This window comes from Perissodus microlepis, chromosome 18 (assembly GCF_051167445.1).
Source record: "Perissodus microlepis isolate ML-2025 ecotype Zambia chromosome 18, ASM5116744v1, whole genome shotgun sequence".
Taxonomy (NCBI): domain Eukaryota; kingdom Metazoa; phylum Chordata; class Actinopteri; order Cichliformes; family Cichlidae; genus Perissodus; species Perissodus microlepis.
Window position 1 is genome coordinate 33,969,252 of NC_140478.1, and position 22,009 is coordinate 33,991,260.

General features: G+C 46.9%; 2 protein-coding genes across 2 annotated transcripts; one reads left to right on the forward strand and one right to left on the reverse strand.

Moving 5' to 3' along the window:
- Window positions 1-5,723: 5,723 nt before the first annotated feature.
- Window positions 5,724-6,445, forward strand: LOC146368703 (corticoliberin-1-like). The gene has a single exon (XM_084912345.1). The coding sequence runs from the start codon at window positions 5,724-5,726 to the stop codon at window positions 6,147-6,149; it is 426 nt and encodes a 141-aa protein (XP_084768471.1). The 3' UTR covers window positions 6,150-6,445.
- Window positions 6,446-6,449: 4 nt separating this feature from the next.
- LOC146368704 (E3 ubiquitin-protein ligase TRIM63-like) lies at window positions 6,450-21,409 on the reverse strand. The gene is made up of 9 exons (XM_084912251.1): window positions 21,186-21,409; window positions 19,111-19,283; window positions 13,847-14,021; window positions 12,771-12,866; window positions 12,448-12,681; window positions 11,861-11,883; window positions 11,586-11,710; window positions 6,796-7,061; window positions 6,450-6,709 (listed from the first exon to the last, which is right to left on the reverse strand). Exons 1-9 carry the CDS (start codon window positions 21,303-21,305, stop codon window positions 6,632-6,634), a joined length of 1,290 nt encoding a protein of 429 aa, XP_084768377.1. The 5' UTR covers window positions 21,306-21,409; the 3' UTR covers window positions 6,450-6,631.
- Between the last annotated feature and the right edge of the window lie 600 nt (window positions 21,410-22,009).

The window sequence follows — 22,009 nt, forward strand, 5'->3', positions numbered from 1 at the left end:
GTTTTCCTTTAGAATCATTCATCTTAGCAGTAGGATTTACATGAAAAGAGAAACAAATTAAGTTTGAGTGAAAATGTACATGTTTTGCACTCTCTGGTCAACTGACTCAGTGAATCAAATGACTCAAAAAATCAGATTCACTTTGGTGAGTGACTCATTCAAACTCGATTCAGTAAAAAGAATCAAATTTACCATCACTATACATGTTCTGTATACTGTTTCTTAATAAAGTTTAATAATTAAAAAAAAAAAAACGTCGGCTGCATCCTCCGGAGGCCGCATTTGAAGGCCGATTACGTCACAGCCAGGCGACGAAGGCTGTCCCAATTCGTCGACTCCTTCAAATGCGGTCGACAAATGCGTCCTTCATTTCCCCGAATTTGAAGGATGGGTCGGGTGTGTCCTTCGTGGCCCACCATATCCCAGAATTCATAGCGCGGCCCAGCCAAACTCCAGTTTACAACAATGGCGGCAGCTAGTTAGTTTTAATATTACTCTTATTATTCTTTCTAGGTCACAAAATAAGCTTTTAACATATTTTCAGGCGAGAATGTAGCTGTGTAAACCTCAAATATCTGCTCGGTTTATCAAGACACCACATATTTGCAGAAGTGCTCCGAGGTTTTCAGAGACATCTGTTACCCACTAGCTCGATAGCTGACCGGGGGGTTCAGTGGTCACTAAGATAACTTAAAAATGTTATTGTTTGGCTTTTAACTGTGTTTTGTTTGTTTGTGAGCAAATCAGTTTGGCTGAGATCAAAGTTATTAGATTATTAGATTAAATAAAACTTTATTAATCCACCGGGTGGGTTCCTCCGGGATTTTCACACAGCTGAATAAACGTCAAACAGAAAACGGATTAAACAGACGTGTGAGACGGTCGAGAGTTTACTCCAGTGTCCTGTTATATTTTAGATAGCAAGAAGCAGACGGCGAGTTTATTAAACTCCACCGACACAGCGGTGACGCTAATCTGAAGGCTAGACCGTCACATTTCACAACCTCACACTTCCGGCCTTCTCGGTCTTCGAAGGACCCGGCCCACGTATACCGCGAAGGCTGGGTCCTCCGAAGGATGCGGCCTACGTTTTATATCCATGGAAACATGAAAGCTTTCTGTCCCACGGCCTGACGGAGGAGACGTGACATCAGATCAGAGAGATGATTAGTTGATCAGGTGTGTTCTGTGTTTGCAGCAGTGTGAGAGTCTCTACCAGAGTCACACAGATGAGCTCAGGTGTGCTCTGTGAGGCGTTCAGGGTCAGTCCGTCTAAACACGTCACATCAGATTTATATAGCAACTGTTCCTGGATCAGATTACAGGGGATTAAAAAGGCGACACAGAGGCTCTTCTGAGAAACACACACACACAGAACCACACAAACACGTTTTCCTATCTTAGTGGGCACATTCTGTTTCTGAGGTTCCAACAGAGGTACGAATTGCGAGTACAAATTTTGACCCGATTTTTCTTGCTTTCAGCTGATCGCTCACTGTCATGTCAATCACACATGTGCTTACACAGGGACCTGAAGAGCCTTTTCAACGGCTCCGTGGACCTCAGGGGGAAGCAGTGTTGGAAACGACACACTCTTCACTGCTCGGGACAGTTACAAAGCTTGAGCGATACATGTTTTTATTAAACATTTTAAGATAATACAACAAACTCATTTAGTGGATATAAAGTCAGAGAGATATGTGCTTTGGAACAACAAGCAGGCGCATCAACGGCAGAGCGCAGCGGCCAGCGCAGCTTCACTCTTAGTTTGTGGTAACTCGCAGCGATGGTCCGCGTCAGCCCTGACCTTGTGTTAAAGTAATACTACGGTAATAAAGGTATTTCTGGTGTAGCACAACTTTATCCTTTCAACAGCCACCGAAGGTTAAATAACCAAGCTACAGAGATCCTACAGCTTCAAACTGTATGTTCCAGGACCTGAAGCTAAGTAAAGTGCCCCTCCCACAGCCAAACCCATCTGTTCTCTGATTGGACATTGTCATGTGACATGACATTGACCAATCAGCTGAACGGATTCAAAATTCGTACTCGTAAGTTGAGAGTCACACACAGCCAGGGAACCTGAGTTTGACACGTAGCTTTCTGCTTTCTATCTGCAAGCAGACCTTAAAAAAATAATGTGTAACACACAAATTCTCCTCTATAGATGCACAAACATGACTTTTTCAGATTTTTTGGTTTACAAGGTTACAAAACTCACAACTACGCAGTCTGATTTACAAGTTCAGAGCATGGATGAGGACAGTTTGAGCCTGTAACGTCTGCCATGTCGGTGCAGGACGACGCAGTGAGAAGGCACAAAAACACAAAAAGGTGCACAGAAGTTGGGCTGCTGCATACATGCGTGTGCGCTGAAGGACATGTGCTGGTCATGCTGGTAAAACCCTCAGTTGTTCATCCTCCACAGCATAAACGTATCTCTGCTGCTGATGGTCCACACAACAGTCTGAGCTCCTGTGAGTGCAGCCTGCACATCACCTGAAGCTCTCCGACCTCTCACCTCACTCAGGTCCTTGAACGTCGGTTTGGTGGTAACCCCCCTCCTCCTGCATGTCCTCTCCTACAAACTGGTCACTGCTGGTGTTCACGCTGAGCCCAGCAGCTCTGCAGACGGCTGTACAGAAGCTGTGAGCAGAGGTCCCATTCTTTAGTTTTTCTCCCAGGAGCAGATACACTGCTTCCTCTCTCTGAGGTCAGGCTCAGAGGCTGTGGCAGAGCTGCATGTGTGCACAGCTCAGCTTCACGGAGTTTGTGGACACTTTAAAGTCCGTTAATGACAAAAACGTGTTTCTGTTAGAGACGCTCCTCAACTCTTCCTAGCCCTGTGGGATTTTTGCTTTTCTTTACGTTTTGTTGCATTGCACACGTCTCATTGAATCTCCACGCTGCACAGGGGTGTGGTCTCCGGGTCTGCTCCTGGTCAGACTTTCACCTCATCACAGAAACACAGCGACTACACCATCCTGCTCATGTAAACACTTTGTTTTTGAAATGAAGATGCAGATGAAAGATCTCAGTTTTTCCCCGCTGTAGTTTGTGAAAGGTCAGAGGTCACTGCAGCAGGACGGGAAGGTGAGGAGGCAGAGATATAAACACTGGGATGGACTTCCTGTTGGTAAACCTGACGCTGAGGAGACACATCGACCTTTAAACAAACAGAAGCAGGGCTTTATTCTGTCTTTACTTTGGAGTCACAAGTTTACTTGAGAATCCATTGAAGCAAAACCGGAACGACACCTGCAGAGAGTCCAGGTCCTGCAGGTGACGAGGCCGCACTGCTCGTTATACAGTAAGTGGATCCTGACAGAGAGCGTGAACGTGGCCGCCGACCTGCTGGGAGTTCCCAGAGGAAACATCCGGTGAGCAGGAGCTCTGGAGGAAAGGACCGAGGAGACGATAGCGCCTCTGTTTGAGTCGTCCTCCTATTTAAAGGCCGCCTGTCCTCAAAGCGTTTATGGTTCATTGTCACTGGGAATAACTGTGTGACCTCATCACTAATGGTAGCGGACACGGCGCTGCTCCGATGTCCACCTCGCTGAACTTCCTCCTGCTGCAGCACAAATATCAAAGCTGTGAATTCGTCCCAACTGTCAGAGCGTTTTCAGACCTTGCAGCAGATGAAGGTCACACGCCGAGTCCACAGCCGGGCTGAGAAAGGTCACGTTGTCCTCACGCTCGCCGCCTCCACCGCCAAGGCCGCCCAGCCGACAGGAAGTGATCGGCTGTCACAGTCAGAGAGAAACAAAACCGTGCTTCATGTTCATTCCTCCTGAATTCTTCTCTCCACAGCTGGAATGCCACAGGACCGACCACCGCCCTCCGTCTGGATCACTTCCTGTCAGGACGTGGAAATCAGTGGAAATATTTCTCCGTACAAATGCAACGAATCGATCAGCTGATCACTGAAGCTATGAATCCTTCCAGCTGTTTGGCTTCATGCTGACTGAAGAAGAGGAGGACGATGAAGGTCACCTCTGTCCTCACCAGGAAACAAAACTGGAACCACAGAGAAAGTAGCTGGACAACATCAGCGTCATCACTGAGCGCGTGCAGAGCCCCTCCCCCCCGCTCTGTGATATAAAGCAGAAACAGCTCGAGTGTTTCTGTTTGACTGAAGAGACGCCGCAGAGACGCAAACGCACGTCAGGTAAGAAGATCCATCGTCACGCCACAGACGCAGGAAACCCGAGTCGTCTTTCCTCCGATAATTGGAATTCTTATTTCTGTGCTTTATCCTCGACTTCCTGTCCGAGTGACCGCGGTTTGTGATCCGTCTGCAGAACTCTTCGTCTCCAGCCTCGTGCGTGCACGCGTCTGTCTTTATTCACTCACTAAGGCCCGAGCTGCTGCAGTCACCGTGCCAGGTGTTTCACACCTTGCTAAAGATGCAAGAATGAAACTGAGCTCACGAGGCTCAGGTGGAGGCGGAGCAGCTCTCTCCATCCTGACTGTCGGTGGTGCGACGGTGCAGACTGCAGACGGACAGGCGAAGCTCTGAGACCTCGGTCGGCGTGGAGTCTGCTTCCTGTTGTCCTTTCAGTCTAGCAGCACTGAGATTCGGCTTCGTGTTTATCAGAGTTTCAAGGCTGGACTTTCCACGGTTAGAGTCGTGAAGGTTCTCAGTCCTCCAGGTCATCGTGGTCTAAGGAGCTTGCAAAGAAAAGCGTCTGGACTTCTTTGAGTTGCTTGAAGACGTTTCACCTCCGAGAAGCTTCTTCAGTTCTAAGGTCAAGTGGTGGAGAGTCCCAGATTTAAGTCTGGTAACGCCCACTCACATCCTGGGCCATCTGACCTCAGGAAATCACATGATAGGGTGGGGCCAGGTTTCACAATGAGCTCACCCGAAACCCTGGCTGATTGGGACCCACACCTGCTTTCACGCTTAAATAATTTAAAGAAGTCCAGACGCTTTTCTTTCCGAGCTCCTTAGACCTCGGTTAGGGTCCTCAGCCGTTCAGACCACGGCACAGTGAAACAAACACTCATCCTGCAGTTCAACTGTGTGTGTGTGTTTGAGGAAGACAACACCGGCGTGCTGAGGGTCTGCCTGATGCGGTCCAGATATCCAGTTAGCATCCACGACAGGTTAGATCAGGGGTGGGCAACTCCAGGCCTCGAGGGCCGGTGTCCTGCAGGTTTTAGATCTCACCTTGGGTCAACACACCTGAATCACATGATTAGTTCGTTACCAGGCCTCTGGAGAACTTCAGGACATGTTGAGGAGCTAATTTAGCCATTTAAATCAGCTGTGTTGGTTCAAGGACGCGTCTAAAACCTGCAGGGACACCGGCCCTCGAGGCCTGGGGTTGCCCACCCCTGGGTTAGATTCAGTTCAACAGAACTTACATTACAAACAGGAAAACAGCTGTACTGAAGCCACGCCCTAACCTGGCCCCAGGTGTGTCTGTGACCTGGTGGCTGTTACCAGGAAGCGTCTTCAGTTCGCGTGACGCCGGGTCACCGTCACAGGCGAGCTTTTAGGTTGTTTGGTTCACTTCCTGAAATAAAACCCTTCATCCTGGGAACTGAGAAAAGACGGTCAGCTGACACTCGTGCCGTAACAGCAGACGCCCGCTCACATCTTCGTCTGCTCAGGTCGTTTTCAGGGCGTCCGCCTCGTCGACGGTGTCGATGATGCGGTTGGTTGCAGGTGTGTGAATGAGCGTGCTCTCTCCTCTTCCTCCTGCAGACTGCCCTCTGAGATGAAGCTGAATGTGTTGCTGTGGCTCGCGGCTCTGCTCGGCGCTGTCCTCCCTCGCTCTGCTGACGCCCAGCCGGCCGCCGCTCCTGCTGACCGCCGCCTCTTTCCCCGACCACTGCTCCTCCACCTGGGGCAAGAGCTCTCCCTCAGGATGGGTGGAGGAAGCGCTGCTCCCGAGCTCCTCTCCTCCTCTTCCTCAGCGGTGAAATGGGCTCTGCTGCAGCTCACACAGCGCCTCTTACAGGCCCGGGCGGAGCAGCAGCAGGACGAGGAAGCCGGGGAGAAGGGGAAGAGGTCCGACGAGCCTCCCATCTCTCTGGACCTGACCTTCCACCTGCTCAGGGAGGTTCTGGAGATGGCCCGGGCGGAGCAGATTGCACAGCAGGCCGACAGCAACCGCATGATCATGGATACCTTCGGAAAGTGAAGAAGAAGACTTTGCACTTCCAGCACGACTGTTCGTCCTGAAATGTTGGCGTGCGACACTTCAGCCGGTGCGGCCGTTTACTGACAGCTGATGTTTTAACTTCATGAATAAAATCTTTGTTGTTTGAACAGCTTGTTTTTGAAAACTGACATTTTACCTGCTCAATAAAAAGACAAACCAGCTCCCCCCCCGTTTCCTGTCTCAGCTGATCTCCGTCTGTAAAGCTAAACGATTTCTGGTTTGGAGGTTGGTGTCAGCTGACTGATCCCAGGCAGGAGCAGAATAAAGGTCAATAATAAAAAAATCATTTATTTCACAATTAAAGAGAAAAAAGATTCCAGACTTTAAGCAACAAAACACGGAATTAAACGTCTTCTCTTGAAACTACAAAGCAGCGCGTTCAGCAAACGTCTTCTGGAAGCAAACGTTTATCGTATTTGCTGCGTGGATGAAGATGAAGAGGACAGGAACAGATCCAGGTCCTACTTCTGGTTGAGCCAGCTGAAGGAGAACACGTGCTTGGGTCCGTCTTTGTCCTCCGCCTCGCTCTGCAAATCAGACTGAATAAGGAGAAGGTTATTGAGACAGGTCACCTGTCTCCTACGGGTGTGCTTACATTTCAGAACTGAAGGCAATGAGGTCATACCTGGGGGGCGGGGCTAGCAGTTGGGAGTGGCAGAGGAGGTGGGGTCTGGTTTGATGTCGAAGGGGAGGCACTCTTAGTTTGCGATGATGTAGGGGGCGTGGTCTCTGGGGCTTTCGGAGGGGGTGGAGCTGAGAGACCAGGCGACAGAGGAGGCTGCCGATTGGCCGGCAGTCCTGCAGACGCAGCTTGCTGCGACTCTGCAGGACTGCTGGCCGTCTGAACTTTGACCTCCCCTTCATCTTCATCATCATCTTCGTCTTCATCAACTGAGAAACACAGTGTTAACAATTAGCATGTAGCACACATGTCATACAGCAGGTTAGCATGCACCGTGCTAAAGTATAAAAGGTTTGTGAATAAATACATTTATAGCATCATCTGTGCTGTGTGTGCTTGGCTTAGCACAGGGCTCAGCAACCTTCAACACCCAAAGAGCCACTTGGACCCGGTTTCCACGCAAAAGAAAACACTGGGAGCCGCAAATACTTTTTGAAATCTAAAACGAAGATAACACTGTATGTATTGTTATTTTACCTTTGTGCTTTGTGTGAACAACTAAAGTAAGTAAGTAAAGTTTATTTATTAAGCGCTTTTCACAGACAGGCAGTCACAAAGCGCTGTACACAAATATTAAAATAAACAATACAATCAATAGACATTATACACAATTTAAAAGATCAAATGTAAATAATGTAAAGAATATAAAATACGTAAATCAACAAAAGGCTTGTTTGAACAGAAACGTTTTTAACTGCTTTTTAAAAGAATCCACAGAGCAACTAAGGTGTGTTGCTTAAATCCATGAAGCGCTACAGAGAAAATTACATTTTATTTATGTAATTAACACATTTTGAACTCTTAAAGAAATATAACAAAAGGAAAGACACCCAGCTGAACTAAAATGATCCAGCAAACAAAAACTGTTGTGAGCCGCCGCCCTTATATCAAATTTGGCCTTTTGGAGCCTTGACCTGACTTTTAAAAAGTAATTGGAAAAAAAAGCTCTATGCTGCTAAAAAATGAAAAATAGATATTTGCAAAATTCTGCCTACATATGTATTTTACCTGGTTAATGTGTGCGGCGGGGCGTGGTCTGCAGCGCCACTGCAGGGGAGGCGGACGCACCTGTGCGGCACCCGCAATCACGCCTCGCCGCCTTAAAGTCTGTGCTGTCTCTGCTGTTGTGTTGGTGTGTGTCGGGCTGTGAGCTGCAAAGCTACAGCCAGCTGTATGCGTACAGCAACCGTGTGTGAAAAGCGGTCAAGAAAGAGAAGCTGTAAAGCGTGTTCATGCAAACATCGTCGGGTCTGTCGTGATCAGTGTTGGTCAAGTTACTTGAAAAAAGTAATCAATAACTAATTACCGATTACTTCCCCAAAAAAGTAATCCCGTTACTTTACTGATTACTTATTTTCAAAAGTAATTAATTACTTAGTTACTTAGTTACTTTTTAAAAACACGATTGTAAACATACACAGCAGACCCAGTGGCATTTCGATACTTTTTATTAGTACTTAGCCGGTTGCTGTTTACAACGCACACAGAGCTGCAGCTCTCCCGCTGCCCGCTCAACATTACCACAACAACAACCCAACCACAGGACCCAGTACAATATTTAATTCGACGGGGCATGATTGCGGATGCCGTGCAGGTGCGTCCGCCTCCTCTGCACGGCACCGCAGGCCACGCCCCGCCACAACGATTTACAACCTGAATAGGTGATAAAGCGATAGATCTTTCAGCCCAATTCTACTTTTTCTGCATAATCCATCATATAAAATGTAATCAAATGGAAAAGTCTCTTTTTAAAACTTGTTTTATTAGTTTTAATCTTTTAACTTTATGCATCAAGCAAAAATTTAATTATATGCAACATTCTCTGACTGGAAGAAATTAGTTTAACATTTAAACCTATTTTCTGCACATTCCAGCACATAAAATAAAATATTTTTTGTGTTTACACTCAGTCTTTCAAATAGATGCAAGTAAAACACAGCAGAAAATAAATAAAATCAAAGACTAGCGGTCCTGTTGCTCTATTTTCACCTGTAAAGCAGGAGTGGGGTAGGCGGAGGTTTACCCTGGTGCAGGTGTGCTGCAGCGGTCAGTGGAAGAATCCGCGAGTTTCTCTGTGAGTTTCCTATTACGTCGTAGCTACTCGGTGCTTGTTTAGGGGTTTGTTTCGCTGTAAAAAGAAGTTTTCTTCCCACGCACAACGGACACTAATGTTTTTGTCACTTTTTATGGAATCAAACTCAAAGTAAGGTCAGTACTTCCACGCTTTAAACGCTGCACCTCATACTCTCTCCGCACTCGATATATGATCCATTGTTGATCTGCACACAGCTGTTGTCACAAACGTCGCACTCGCTTACGTCACTGTCATGAGACATTCTCGCAAAAAAGTCACGGTTTTAGTAACGCAGTAATGCAGCGTTCCTACGGGAAAGTAACGGTAATCTAATTACCGTTTTTGCAATAGTAATCCCTTACTTTACTCGTTACTTGAAAAAAGTAATCAGATTACAGTAACACGTTACTTGTAACGCGTTACTGCCCATCTCTGATCGTGATATGTTTACAATGGGACTTATGGTCCTGAACCTCTGCGCACAGTGTCTGCAAAACGGGGCTTTCATCTTTACAGGACTGTAAGCTGTCCTCTGTGAGGCGTGAGCGCCGTTTGTTTTTAACATAGTTCACGGTGGAGCTGCTGACATAATGTGGATCCGAAGGTCCATAATTGGCCTACCTGGGGTCGAAAGTCTCGACAAATGCACGGCATTTCGGCGGGTATACCAGCTTCCGCGAGTGTGACTGTTATTTTGAGCGATGAAAAAATAATAAGATATAATTTTATTTTTATATTTCAAAATCACAATAATCTTCCAATTTAGAACTACAAGTTAAAAAAGAACTAAACACAAATAAAATAGACTTCAGCTAAATACTTCTAATTTATTTTCCCAAACCACCCGGAGCTGCAAAATAAAGACTAAAGAGCCGCATGCGGCTCCGGAGCCGCGGGTTGCCGACCCCTGGCTTAGCACGTTAGCTAATCCAAGCAAACACTGTCTGCTCCAGTCTGAGAAATTAGCCGTGTTTAATGTAAATATTAACAATATGCTAGCAACAATGGCATTCTCTTACGCGATAGACGTGACCAAAAAGCGCCAGACCCCCTAGCTGGTCGCGTGCACATTCGCACCTCGACGCGCGTCCAACGCAAACTGGTCGTGCTTCAAAATATGCAATTTTCACGCGCGTGAAGCGGAAATGTGGGAGGAAGTAGTGTCAGACGGTATGTTTGCAAGATGGCAGCTGTCGAGAGAGAGTCTTCCTTCTCTATTTACTGTGGAGAGCAGAGCAGCGGCGTAAAGGACGTCCTCGCCGTACCTGGGTCCATCAGGTCCTCCAGAGGCGTGAGCAGTTTGGTGAGTTTCACCATTTGCTCCAGGAGCTGCGTCTGGATGACGGCCGCTTTCAGCAGTACCACCGTCTTTCCCTCGCCCAGTTTGAGGAGCTGCTGTCCCGCGGCGGTCCAAGCATCGCCCACCTAAACACCAACTACAGGCGCTCAATCCCACCTGCAGAGCGCCTGTTCATCTGCCTGCGGTTAGTAAAAGTGTTTAATAGGGCGATCGTGGCTCAAGAGTTGGGAGTTCGTCTTGTAATCGAAAGGTTGCCGGTTCGAGCCCCGGCTTGGACAGTCTCGGTCGTTGTGTCCTTGGGCAAGACACTTCACCCGTTGCCTACTGGTGGTGGTCAGAGGGCCCGGTGGCGCCAGTGTCCGGCAGCCTCGCCTCTGTCAGTGCGCCCCAGGGTGGCTGTGGCTACAATGTAGCTGCCATCACCAGTGTGTGAATGTGTGTGTGACTGAATGTGTAAAGCGCTTTGGGGTCCTTAGGGACTAGAAAAAGCGCTTTACAAATACAGGCCATTTACCATTTTAATATGGTAGTCCTTTATTGATACCTGTGCTAATATAAGCTCATTTGAAGTCCCAGCGACTTCCCCACAACGGCTCTGAGCCACCCACAAAACTCTAAAGAGCGTTCCTGCCTTTTTAAAAATTTTCTTAATAAATGGAGCTTGCCTCCAAAATAAACTAACCTGTCTTTATTCTCTTAAACAATTGGTCTTCACTATGTTCCTATATAGTAGTATATTTTTTCATTAGTATAACATGAGATAAATTCTACATGTGTCAAGTTGTGTGCCAATATTTGCTGTGTAGTAGAACTGAGACATTAGTCATTACAAAAATTTATTTGAAATAATATTAAAGTTCTCGGTAGAGAAAGCAGCTGGTGTCGTACAGCTCCGGGTGGTTGGCTACGGCGTTGATGAGCCTTTCCCCCATATTGATAAATGGCTTTGGCTGGACCTGCCCCTTTAAACTAGGTCAGAGCATCACGTCACCAGGCTCCTGATTGGTTGTCGCGGCGCGACTTGACGCTGGAGTTCAGATTTTTCCAACTTGAGTGGTAGACACGATTAGCGCGAATGCACAAAATGCAACACACAAACTGCAGCGCATATTTTACTTCTGCTTCAAACTTACTTCTGCGTGTTTTCCCGACGCAAATCTGCTTTTGAAGTTTCGCGGGATCTCCAGTCGCGCTTCATCGCACTCCTCCATTGACTTTACATGTAAACCTGACGCTCTGGTCGCGTCTATCGCGCTCGGTGTGTACGCACCGTTATTGATAGTGATACAGTTTTACTGAAGACTAAAACGGCGTTACTAAAACATGAAGTTATCTGTGATTGGTGAAGACGCTGTTTACGCTTGATGAAGTCGATGTCGCTCAGCGCTCTCCTCTGATGCTCAAAGTTCGCCGTGAAGTGATCCATGTTCTCGTAGCCGTGCTGGACCTTATCGAGGTGAGACGTGTCGGAGCCCTCCATGATCCTGATGGCACAAAACGGACATCAGTAACAACAAGGAAGAGCAAACAAAAATATTTATTAAAACAACCATGAGAAACAGACAACAAACAACGAGATACAGAAACAAAGCAAGCACAAAGATTCAACAAACAACAGCAAAGAGGAAGCTCACTTCTGCAGCAGAGGTTTGGCCATCTGTAAACGAGAAACGAAGGCATACTTTAATAATCATTAACAAGTGTTACTGCTGAAGCTCCATGCTAACAGCATATGCTAACAGCATATGCTAACAGCATATGCTAACAGCATATGCTAACAGCATATGCTAACAGCATATGCTAACAGCATATGCTAACACATTGAGGCATGCTAAAATGTTTGTGTAGGAGAACATAATGACATGAAGCTTATGTGAAAGTTCAATAAGGAGGATCTGTAATCACCCTTCTGCCTTCACTACCTCTCCCACGCTGTCAGTCTCAATGCTGACATCATCACTGTTGTCCAATCTTCTTCTCGCTCGCCTTCTTTGAGCCAACCAGCGTGGAGACTCCGGGATTCAAAGCCCAACACCAAATAACCCCATTTCTCCATAAGCCACGCCCAGGTCTTCCAGTGAGCTCTCCTTATTGAACTACCATAAACTACATCAATGAACAGTGAACTTGTGTACATGCGTGTTTAAAGATGGCAGCCTGATGCTAAGGTTTTAGCCGCTAACATAAAGTGCTGCACAGGACGTGGTGCATTCAGGTTCACCTGCAGAAACAGGGCCATCTCAGACTCATCCATAGTCTGGATGGCAGTTTCGAGCAGCTTGGCGGTGCCGTCCACGTGCTCGGTGTACTTCCTCCTCAGGCCTCGGATGTAGTCCAGCTTCTCCTCCTGCTCGGCGTTGATCTTCACCGTCATCTCGCTCTTCTTCTCCTCTAGTAGAGCGAACAGGTGATCGAATGTCTCGCACACCTTCGACTTCTGTCGCCGACCGTTCTCCTGCCAACACAGTGAGGCCATCACGGTGAGTGGTTTGTGGGCGGAGCCAATCATCTTAAAGGTGCGAAAACACCTGAAGGTGAACTCACGTCGACGGCTCTGCAGGTTTCCTCCAGCTGACTGACGATCGCCTGAATCCTCTCATTGTTCCCGACCAGCATGGACACACAGTCAGCCAGCTCGACCTGCACGCACACACGCACGTGCACGCACACACGCACGTGCACACACACACGTGCACGCACACACACACGTGCACACGCGCGCACACACACGCACACATGTGCTGTCAGATAATTCTATGACTATGAGAAAAGGACGAGCTCACATCACTGCTCTGGTTTCATCTCCACAAATCTGAGCGTTTCTTCACCTCCTCCTCGCCTCCTCCTCACGTCCTCACCTCCGTCCTCACCTCCTCCTCGCCTCCTCCTCGCCTCCTCCTCACTTCCTCCTCACCCCTGTCCTCATGTTCTCCTCACCTCCGTCCTCACCTCTGCCCTCACCTCCTCCTCACCTCCCCCTCCTCATGTCCTCCTCACTTCCTCCTCACCCCTGTCCTCATGTTCTCCTCACCTCCGTCCTCACCTCCTCCTCACCTCCCCCTCCTCATGTCCTCCTCACTTCCTCCTCACCCCTGTCCTCATGTTCTCCTCACCTCCGTCCTCACCTCTGCCCTCACCTCCCCCTCCTCACGTCCTCCTCACATCCTCTTCACCCCTGTCCTCACCTCCATCCTCACCTCCTCCTCACCTTTGTCCTCACCTCCGTCCTCACCTCCATCCTCACCTCCTCCTCACCTCTGTCCTCACCTCCATCCTCACTCACACGTTCTCGTCTTTGACCTGCGGCTCAGACCTGCAGGCACAGGTACGTCAGCCGGTGTAACAGGAAGTGGTCATAAAACGTTAGTTATTGTGTCCCGCCTGCTTTTTAGAGTCAGCACGACTTTCAGACGATGAAGAGTGTTCATGTCTGCAGCTCATACGTTGAGCCTTCAACCATCAATCATCGTTTTCTAACCCGAACCAAGCACTTCAAGCATTTCACACACACACACACACACACATACACACACACATACATACACTCAGCCTCCAGGTGTGTGTGTGTGTGTGTGTGTGTGTGTGTGCGTGTGTGTGTGTGTGTGTGTGTGAGAGAGGACCTTCTGCTTGTTGAAGACGTCGTTGAGCGGGGCGACCTCACAGTCTTTGTGCGCTCCAAACACCTTGCAGAGTGAACAGGTGGGGGCGCTGCAGGTGACGCAGTAGATGTTGATCTTCTCATCTTCGTGCTCCTCACACATTGGCTGCTCAGGCTTTACTTCCACACCAGGCTTACTGACACACACACACACACACACACACATACATTTATGTCCACAGTGTCCCATATCAGTTTAAGTTAGATAATTAAAGTGTGTGTGTGTGTTTATCAGCCACACAATCTAAAATAGTCCTGCTGTGTGTCGCTGACCTCCAGATAAAAATAGAGCCTGGACGTCACCACGAGGAAGACCCCCCTCAGTGTTTACACAGGAACAGCTTATCTGGTCATTACAACAGAACTAAAGGACACAATTAATAAACATCAACGATAAAATATTAATGACTACGAGGAAATGCTTTACTTGTTTGCTAGGATGAAGCATCTCTGTCAGTAACGTGTTGAATGTTGTTGAATCAGGTTTATTTTAATATGTGAAATAATAACCGAATGAATTCAAGAAATTAAATGTAATCAAGTCATTTAATTAAAAAAATGAAACGTCAAATACTAAATTCAGTGACCATTACACTTAAATAAAAGTATATTTTTGGTTGGTCCTTTATTTTATTTAATCTAAAAATAACTAAAAATACATAACAGACATTAAGTGTGTTTTTTAATTAAATTTAGTTCAAGATGACATTAAAGTAAAGATTGACATTTTTTAACTACGATTTTAGTAGACTACAGAATAGAATTATAATCTATTTAATGTCTTTTAAACGGAAATTAAACTTATTTCATCCAGTCTGTCTCTTTATGAATCAACATGTAATATTTATCAATTCTACTGTTTAATTATGTGTTGCAGAAAAAATCTTCATCATGTTGGAATAGAATAGAATACAGTAGAATAGAATAGAATGAGTGCTTTGATGGCTGAAGGCAGCGGCTCTTCTTTTATTTGTGGGAGAATTGTTGTTGCTGCGGTGACTGACAGAGAAGCGTGAGGAACGTCCCCGAGCGTCTCTCACGGTCCTCGGTCGGTGACTCAGTGTTTTTATTATTAATCTTTGATTTCTTGATCAGTCTTTGTTAGTTTTTGGGTTTTGCTTCCATCGAATGTCCTGTGTAAGTATTTCTTGTTTTACTTTGAAGGTCTTGTCTCATGTTAGCATAGCTGGACTGGCCAGCGGCCCACCGGGCATTAGGCTAACCCTAACCCTAACCCATTTTTTGTTTTTATGGGCCGATCAATTTTTTTTTTTTTTTGGAAGGGTATAAATAATGAAAGGTGTTGGATTGGCCAATTGGTCATGATCGACTCTGGGCTGGACCAATTACAGCCGAGGAGGTCGGATGCACCCTCCCCCTTGTTTAGCAATCTTATAGACGAACTAAAGAAAATGGAGAACAAAAAGAGGAAAGGAGGTGCAGAAAAAATTAGGGCCAAAAAGAAACAAGCCCTTCAGGCAGACGCTGCCAAATGTGTAAAAATAACTGAATTGTTTGGCGGTAGCTATGGCAGAGCTTCCACAGATTTAGCAACATCAGCAAGTGGTGGAGGCCAGCAGGTGGATAAGGGAAAGGGGAGGCAAGAGGAGGAGAGACCCGAGGCGGCCGCCGGTCATAGTGGCAGAGGAACTGAACTTCAGGTAAGAAGTTATGACCTGCTGTCTATCTGTGTCAGATATAAACCAGGTTTAGTTGTAGTTTGTTTTCGTTGTGCTGACTTTTTACAGTCGCTTAGAATAACTGGTACTGCGTACTAGCTAGCATGACGGAGTTTATATACTGCTGGGCGGTGCTATGAAGTTCCTGATAGTAAGTTTTATTTTATGCTTAAGGTTAGTTTCTCAAACTCCTCAAAATCTTAACAAATTGTGCCAATCCTTACATGTTGCACCAGGCTGATTTATCATCAAAGGTGGAGAAGTCTGTGACAGAGGAGACAGAAGAGCAGCAGAGAGAGATGGAGATGGAGAGATGACTTTATGTCATCCATGAGGGATGCATTTGACATATGTTTCACATATTATAGCCCAACAAGTTACTTATAGCAGTTTAAATACGAGCAATCAGTTTTTGGCAAATACCGGAAATCAGTTTTTGGCAGACAATCACTTTTTGGCACAACACCGGCTATTGCAGTTAATAATACAACAGCTTCTTGCCATTTTTTGTGTTTCTTTTTATCGCTGTGTAACTGAGTTCAATTGAAAGCCTGCATGCGCTAGTACCTCTTGCCACAAGTTCCCAGAATCCTTTGCGGTTTTACCCCTGAATGACGTCACATTTTTGGTGGGCCGGTCTCTAGTCAAAATGCCCGGGCCGATTTTTTTTGTCCCAGTCCAGCCCTGCATGTTAGTGTATTCTGTTTTACTTCGTTGTCTTGCCCAATCAGTTCCAGCTGTGTTGCCACCTGTTCCTCGTTCCCGCCTGTTCCCGCCTGTGTATATATGGCAGGGGTCGGTAACCCTGGGCACGAAGGGTTAATTGATGGCATGGCACGCAGTGAGTTAATCTGAGAAGGTGCATTAAAAAGATAAATGACCGGGCCAGCGGTGCACATCGCAAATTAGCTCGCATAGACACATTAGTTGTGACTCCTCCTCCTCACCTCCATCCTCACCCTGTCCTGACGGTATCTTAGCAACCCCAACTACCAGATTCAACTTGTAATTGGCTAAAAATAACTTGTTGGTGAGAGGGACGTTGTTAGCTGGCAGTTTTTTCAAGCGATGTTGAAATTTCCACATTCTGACACTTCAAAAGCTTCAGCAGCTCAGCGCAGCATCAGCACCGCGGAGATACACGGATACATCCGTAGACTCGAGACAGAATTCACAATGCGTCTTCGGGACTTTCAGGTGTTTGGACCAATGTTTTCTTTTCTGATCAAACCAGAAAGCTTTAATGAGCAGCTGGGTTTGTCTCGCATTAACAAACACAGAGGACATCGAAATGCAGCTGACTGAACTGAAAAGCTCGACTCTGTGGGGTCAAAGTTTGCAGAACTACGAGCACAGCTGGAATCCACAGCTGTGCGTGTTCATGGAGCTGCATTTTCACCTGCTGGACGTCACTACCTGACACGTTTAACTGTCTTCAGAACATTGCAGAGGCCTTATTGACAGTATTTGGCTCCACATGTCTGTGTGAGCAGATTTTCTCTCACATGAGTCCTCAGGTAGCCTCTGAATGCTGGACACTCGGAGACCTGTGTCTCTGAGTGGGAGCCCAGAGATCACATTAACACGTGTGTCTCTGTATTAACAAACATGCCATATTGGCCCAGTTTATTTTTCTTATCATTGTTGTGAGGAGACCATAAACAGCATTTGTATTTTCTGTTGTACAGTTCATTTGCTGTTATGGATAAAAAGTCTTTTTTTTGTTTCATAATATCTGATAACTATTCGCTGACAGCTGCCAACATCTGTGAACAAATATAATCTATAAAGTGGTTCTATACACTCAGAAAAATAAAGGTGCCAACTGGAACCAAAAGTGGTTCTTTAGACTGATGCCATAGAAGAACCTTTTTTGGTGCCACAAAGAACCTTTTGAAGAACCATTTCTTTCTTCAAAGAACCTTTCAAACAATGGTTGTAGTTCGTCTTCTGCACATTGTAGTTTCAACACGGCAGACTTCCTGTTAAAGAGACACCAGTGTAAGGTTGTTCCAGTTCTAAGTGCACGCCTCTTCCCTTTTCCTGAGTCCTCAGCAGTTCTCCTTCCCACCTTTCAGTGACGTTTTCATCGAGGTCGAGGAAGAGCGTCAGGAATAGGAGACATGAGGGACTTGTTTACAATTAAAGTCAATTAGTTTATTTTTTTTAATGAAATGATGTGAAAATAAATAAATAAATATTTTTAACAGATTTCATTTCATTTAAAAATGATTTTATATTCATGAGTCTGGAGCTGTGACCAAAGCGATCAGCGGAAATCTGAAAGCTGATGGTGAAGTATCTGTTTTTTTGTTTATTTACTTGTTTGTTGATGTTGTTTGTTTTGTTTCCATGGTGATGGAACATGCTGTTGTTTGTAAACATGATTCAGCTGCTTCAGCTTCTTGTGAAATCATCTCCGATGTGACGTCGCAGAAACTGGAGCTTCAAGTGTCAACACCTGATCATGTGACTGCCTCACGGTGATGTCATCACTCATGACAAACAAAAAATAAATAAACAAAAACAAAAAGGACCCTTTGGTGTTGTTCTTAGCTGCCCAACCAGAGTGCGTGCAGAGATGTGAGTGCACTGGAGGACCTCATCTTATCAGTTACCTTCAGGGTTAAGCCTGGGTTTAGGGTAAATTCTCCTGGCCTGAGAAGATCTCAAACACAGACCTGTGGAAGAGAACCAGCCAGAACCCGGTCGGTCAAGACATCAAGAAGAGAAAATGGGGCTGGATAGGCCACAAACCACTCGACAACGTCGCAAGGCAAGCACTGGACTGGAACCCACAAGGGAAGTCAACAGGAAAATTGATTGATTTAGGGTAAATCACCATGGCAACATGCTGTGAAGATCCAGATTACAGATCTCCGGGTATGACATCACCGCCTGCTGACCAATCAGTTCTCCAGAAAATATTGTCGCCATTCCTGGAAGATCCCTCACAGCTCTGTGTGTGAACAGTCGGAGGCTGTGAAGTTTTTACTAGTGTGATGTTTTAATAAATAATAAGTTCATTATTATTTCTGTCAGCAGCAGTGAGCAGCATTAATATCTGCTCCTGGAACAGGTCCGCTGCACCGGCTGAGCTCAGATCAGATTTGAATTCACTTTGTTCTTTGCAGCTGAGAGCGCGCAAAGCTGCGAGGGGAGGTTGTGCAGCCGTCGCCTTAGAAACCAACAGCAGCTCTGAGCGCGCTCGGTGATAAAACCGTTAACCAGAGTTAAAAGGTTTGTTGTGATTAACTGAAGAATTTTTACTGCTATATTTTCATGATCTTTAGAGATTTTTGTCACCATTTGATAACGTGTGGAGCAGGTGGCACTCACGAGGATCGTTTCTGTGGAGGAGGGGTCATGTGACCTGTGAAATGCCCCTTTGTGATTGGTCAGATGCTGGGTTAACTGGATTAAGCTGGGTTAACCCGGTTCGTGTGACCGCTTATCCTGATCACCAGCGTTAGGATAACTAAATCCAGATAAGAGAGGGACAGCTTGGATATGTTGAAGGTTGTGATACAGGTGAGTACAGGTGTACCTGGTGCTGCCCTGTTTGTACATGTCAATGATGTTCTCCACTAGCAGGTTCCTCTGCAGGCCATAGACACCGTGTCGGTCCAGAACCACCTCATGTCTGCAGGATGGGCAGCGGAAACGACCGCCAGACGTCACAGTGGAGCCACTCCGTGTCGACAGGTACGGGTTGGATGCCTGCAGGGGGCGGGGCATCACACGGGTAAGGAAAGAAAAGACGGTTCGTGAACTGAATTTCTGATGGAACACAAACAGGCCGACAGGTAAAGAAACAAGCTCCGCCCATCACCCTGATCTGGATAAAGAGGTTAACACCTGGAAGGAAGAAGAAGAAGCTTCATCTACAGGTACGAACAGCAACACGAGAGAGGGAGTGGAACAGACTCGCATGTGTGTGTGTGAGAGTGTGTGTGTGAGAGACTGTGTGTGTGTGAGAGTGTGTGTGAGACTGTGTGTGTGTGTGAGAGACTGTGTGTGTGTGTGAGAGACTGTGTGTGTGTGTGAGAGTGTGTGTGTGTGAGAGACTGTGTGTGTGTGTGAGAGACTGTGTGTGTGTGTGAGAGACTGTGTGTGTGTGAGAGTGTGTGTGTGTGAGAGTGTGTGTGTGTGAGACTGTGTGTGTGTGTGAGAGACTGTGTGTGTGTGAGAGTGTGTGTGAGACTGTGTGTGTGTGTGAGAGACTGTGTGTGTGTGTGAGAGTGTGTGTGTGTGAGAGTGTGTGTGTGTGAGAGTGTGTGTGTGTGTGAGAGTGTGTGTGTGAGAGACTGTGTGTGTGTGTGAGAGACTGTGTGTGTGTGTGAGAGTGTGTGTGTGTGAGAGACTGTGTGTGTGTGTGAGAGTGTGTGTGTGTGAGACTGTGTGTGTGTGAGAGTGTGTGTGTGTGAGAGTGTGTGTGTTTGAGAGATTGTGTGTGTGTGTGAGACTGTGTGTGTGAGAGACTGTGTGTGTGTGAGAGTGTGTGTGTGAGAGTGTGTGTGTGTGAGAGTGTGTGTGTGAGAGACTGTGTGTGTGTGTGAGAGACTGTGTGTGTGTGAGAGTGTGTGTGTGTGAGAGACTGTGTGTGTGTGAGAGTGTGTGTGTGTGAGAGACTGTGTGTGTGTGTGAGAGTGTGTGTGTGAGAGACTGTGTGTGTGTGTGAGAGACTGTGTGTGTGTGTGAGAGTGTGTGTGTGAGTGTGTGTGTGAGTGTGTGTGTGAGTGTGTGTGTGTGAGAGACTGTGTGTGTGTGAGAGTGTGTGTGTGTGAGAGACTGTGTGTGTGTGAGAGTGTGTGTGTGTGAGAGACTGTGTGTGTGTGTGAGAGTGTGTGTGTGAGAGACTGTGTGTGTGTGTGAGAGACTGTGTGTGTGTGTGAGAGTGTGTGTGTGAGTGTGTGTGAGAGTGTGTGTGTGAGTGTGTGTGTGTGAGAGACTGTGTGTGTGTGAGAGTGTGTGTGTGTGAGAGACTGTGTGTGTGTGTGAGAGTGTGTGTGTGAGAGACTGTGTGTGTGTGTGAGAGACTGTGTGTGTGTGAGAGTGTGTGTGTGTGAGAGACTGTGTGTGTGTGAGAGTGTGTGTGTGTGAGAGACTGTGTGTGTGTGAGAGTGTGTGTGTGTGAGAGACTGTGTGTGTGTGTGAGAGACTGTGTGTGTGTGAGAGTGTGTGTGTGTGCGCGCGCGTGGGGGGGGGTCACGTGGGGCAGGAAGTGAGGTAAACAGCTGAGTCCTCTCAGTCTCAGAGTACACATACACCCAGTAATAAAAACTACAATGAATAGTATAGAGAAAGTACTCAGTACATCCTTATGTGTACAAGTGTGTATTTATACTGGCTGTTTTTCACAGAGCCTCATGGAGGAAGAGCAGCTGAGATGAAGGTTTACCTGCTCTCAAAAAAACATCCTCACCGACCGCCATCAGCCCGTGGGCCACGCTTTGGACCACTACAGTGTTCCAACAAATGATCCTCCTTCAAACTGCCTGATTTCAGACGGGATAACTGTTCTTGAACGCACCAATGAGCCGGGTTTTTGGTGTGTTCAAGGACAACACAACCCTGTAACATGAATTCTGAACGATCCTGCCACCTGTGTGTGTGTCTCACCTGGAAGACGTCGTTGGCACACTTGCGGCACAGGTTGTGTTGGCACGGCAGGATGACCACCGGCTTGGTGAACATCTCCAGGCAGATGGGACAGATGAGCTGCTTCTCCAGACTCTCCATGACGCTGAGGACGCCAGCGAGGACAGAGAGAGGTGTCCCAGAGGAGACAGGAGCTGAGCAGGAGCAGCTGAGGAGTGTGAGTGTGTGGGGCCTGCAGCAGCACTCAGACTGTTTTTAGACGGCAGACGGCAGCCGTTACTGTGCAGACATGCCCTTATATGTTAAAGGTCAGGGGGGGACACATGAGAGGGGGAGGGAGACAAATGAGGGGAGATGATAAAGCACAACAGGCCTGGTTAAAGGGACAGTCCACCACAGTCTGTAGAGCAGCCGAGGAGGCCACAGCTCCCCCTGCTGGCAGGTTTTTAGTGATCAGCTGTGCGGACAGAGCGATCGGAGGTCTTCAGACGAGTCTGAGTGACGAGCAGGAGGTTTTGTTTAGCGTGCAACACGAAATATGAAGGCTGAAACCAACAAAGAAGAAATATGGAGGCTGACAGAGACCTACCGAGTTACACCTCATTAGTCATTCACCTGCACTATAAACCTGCAGTTCCTCTGACGTCCAGACTCAGTGGTGGCAGCACTGAGCCTGTCCCCATAGACTCCTGTGTTAAAATCAACAGCTTGAAGCTAACACTGCTGTGGTCTCTGTAGATACTTTACCCTCCATAACACCAGTATAACTTACCTGCATTATTAGGGGCGTGGCCTGTGTGACTGACAGGTGGATGGTGACACAAATAGCTGTAGCTGCTAGCTTC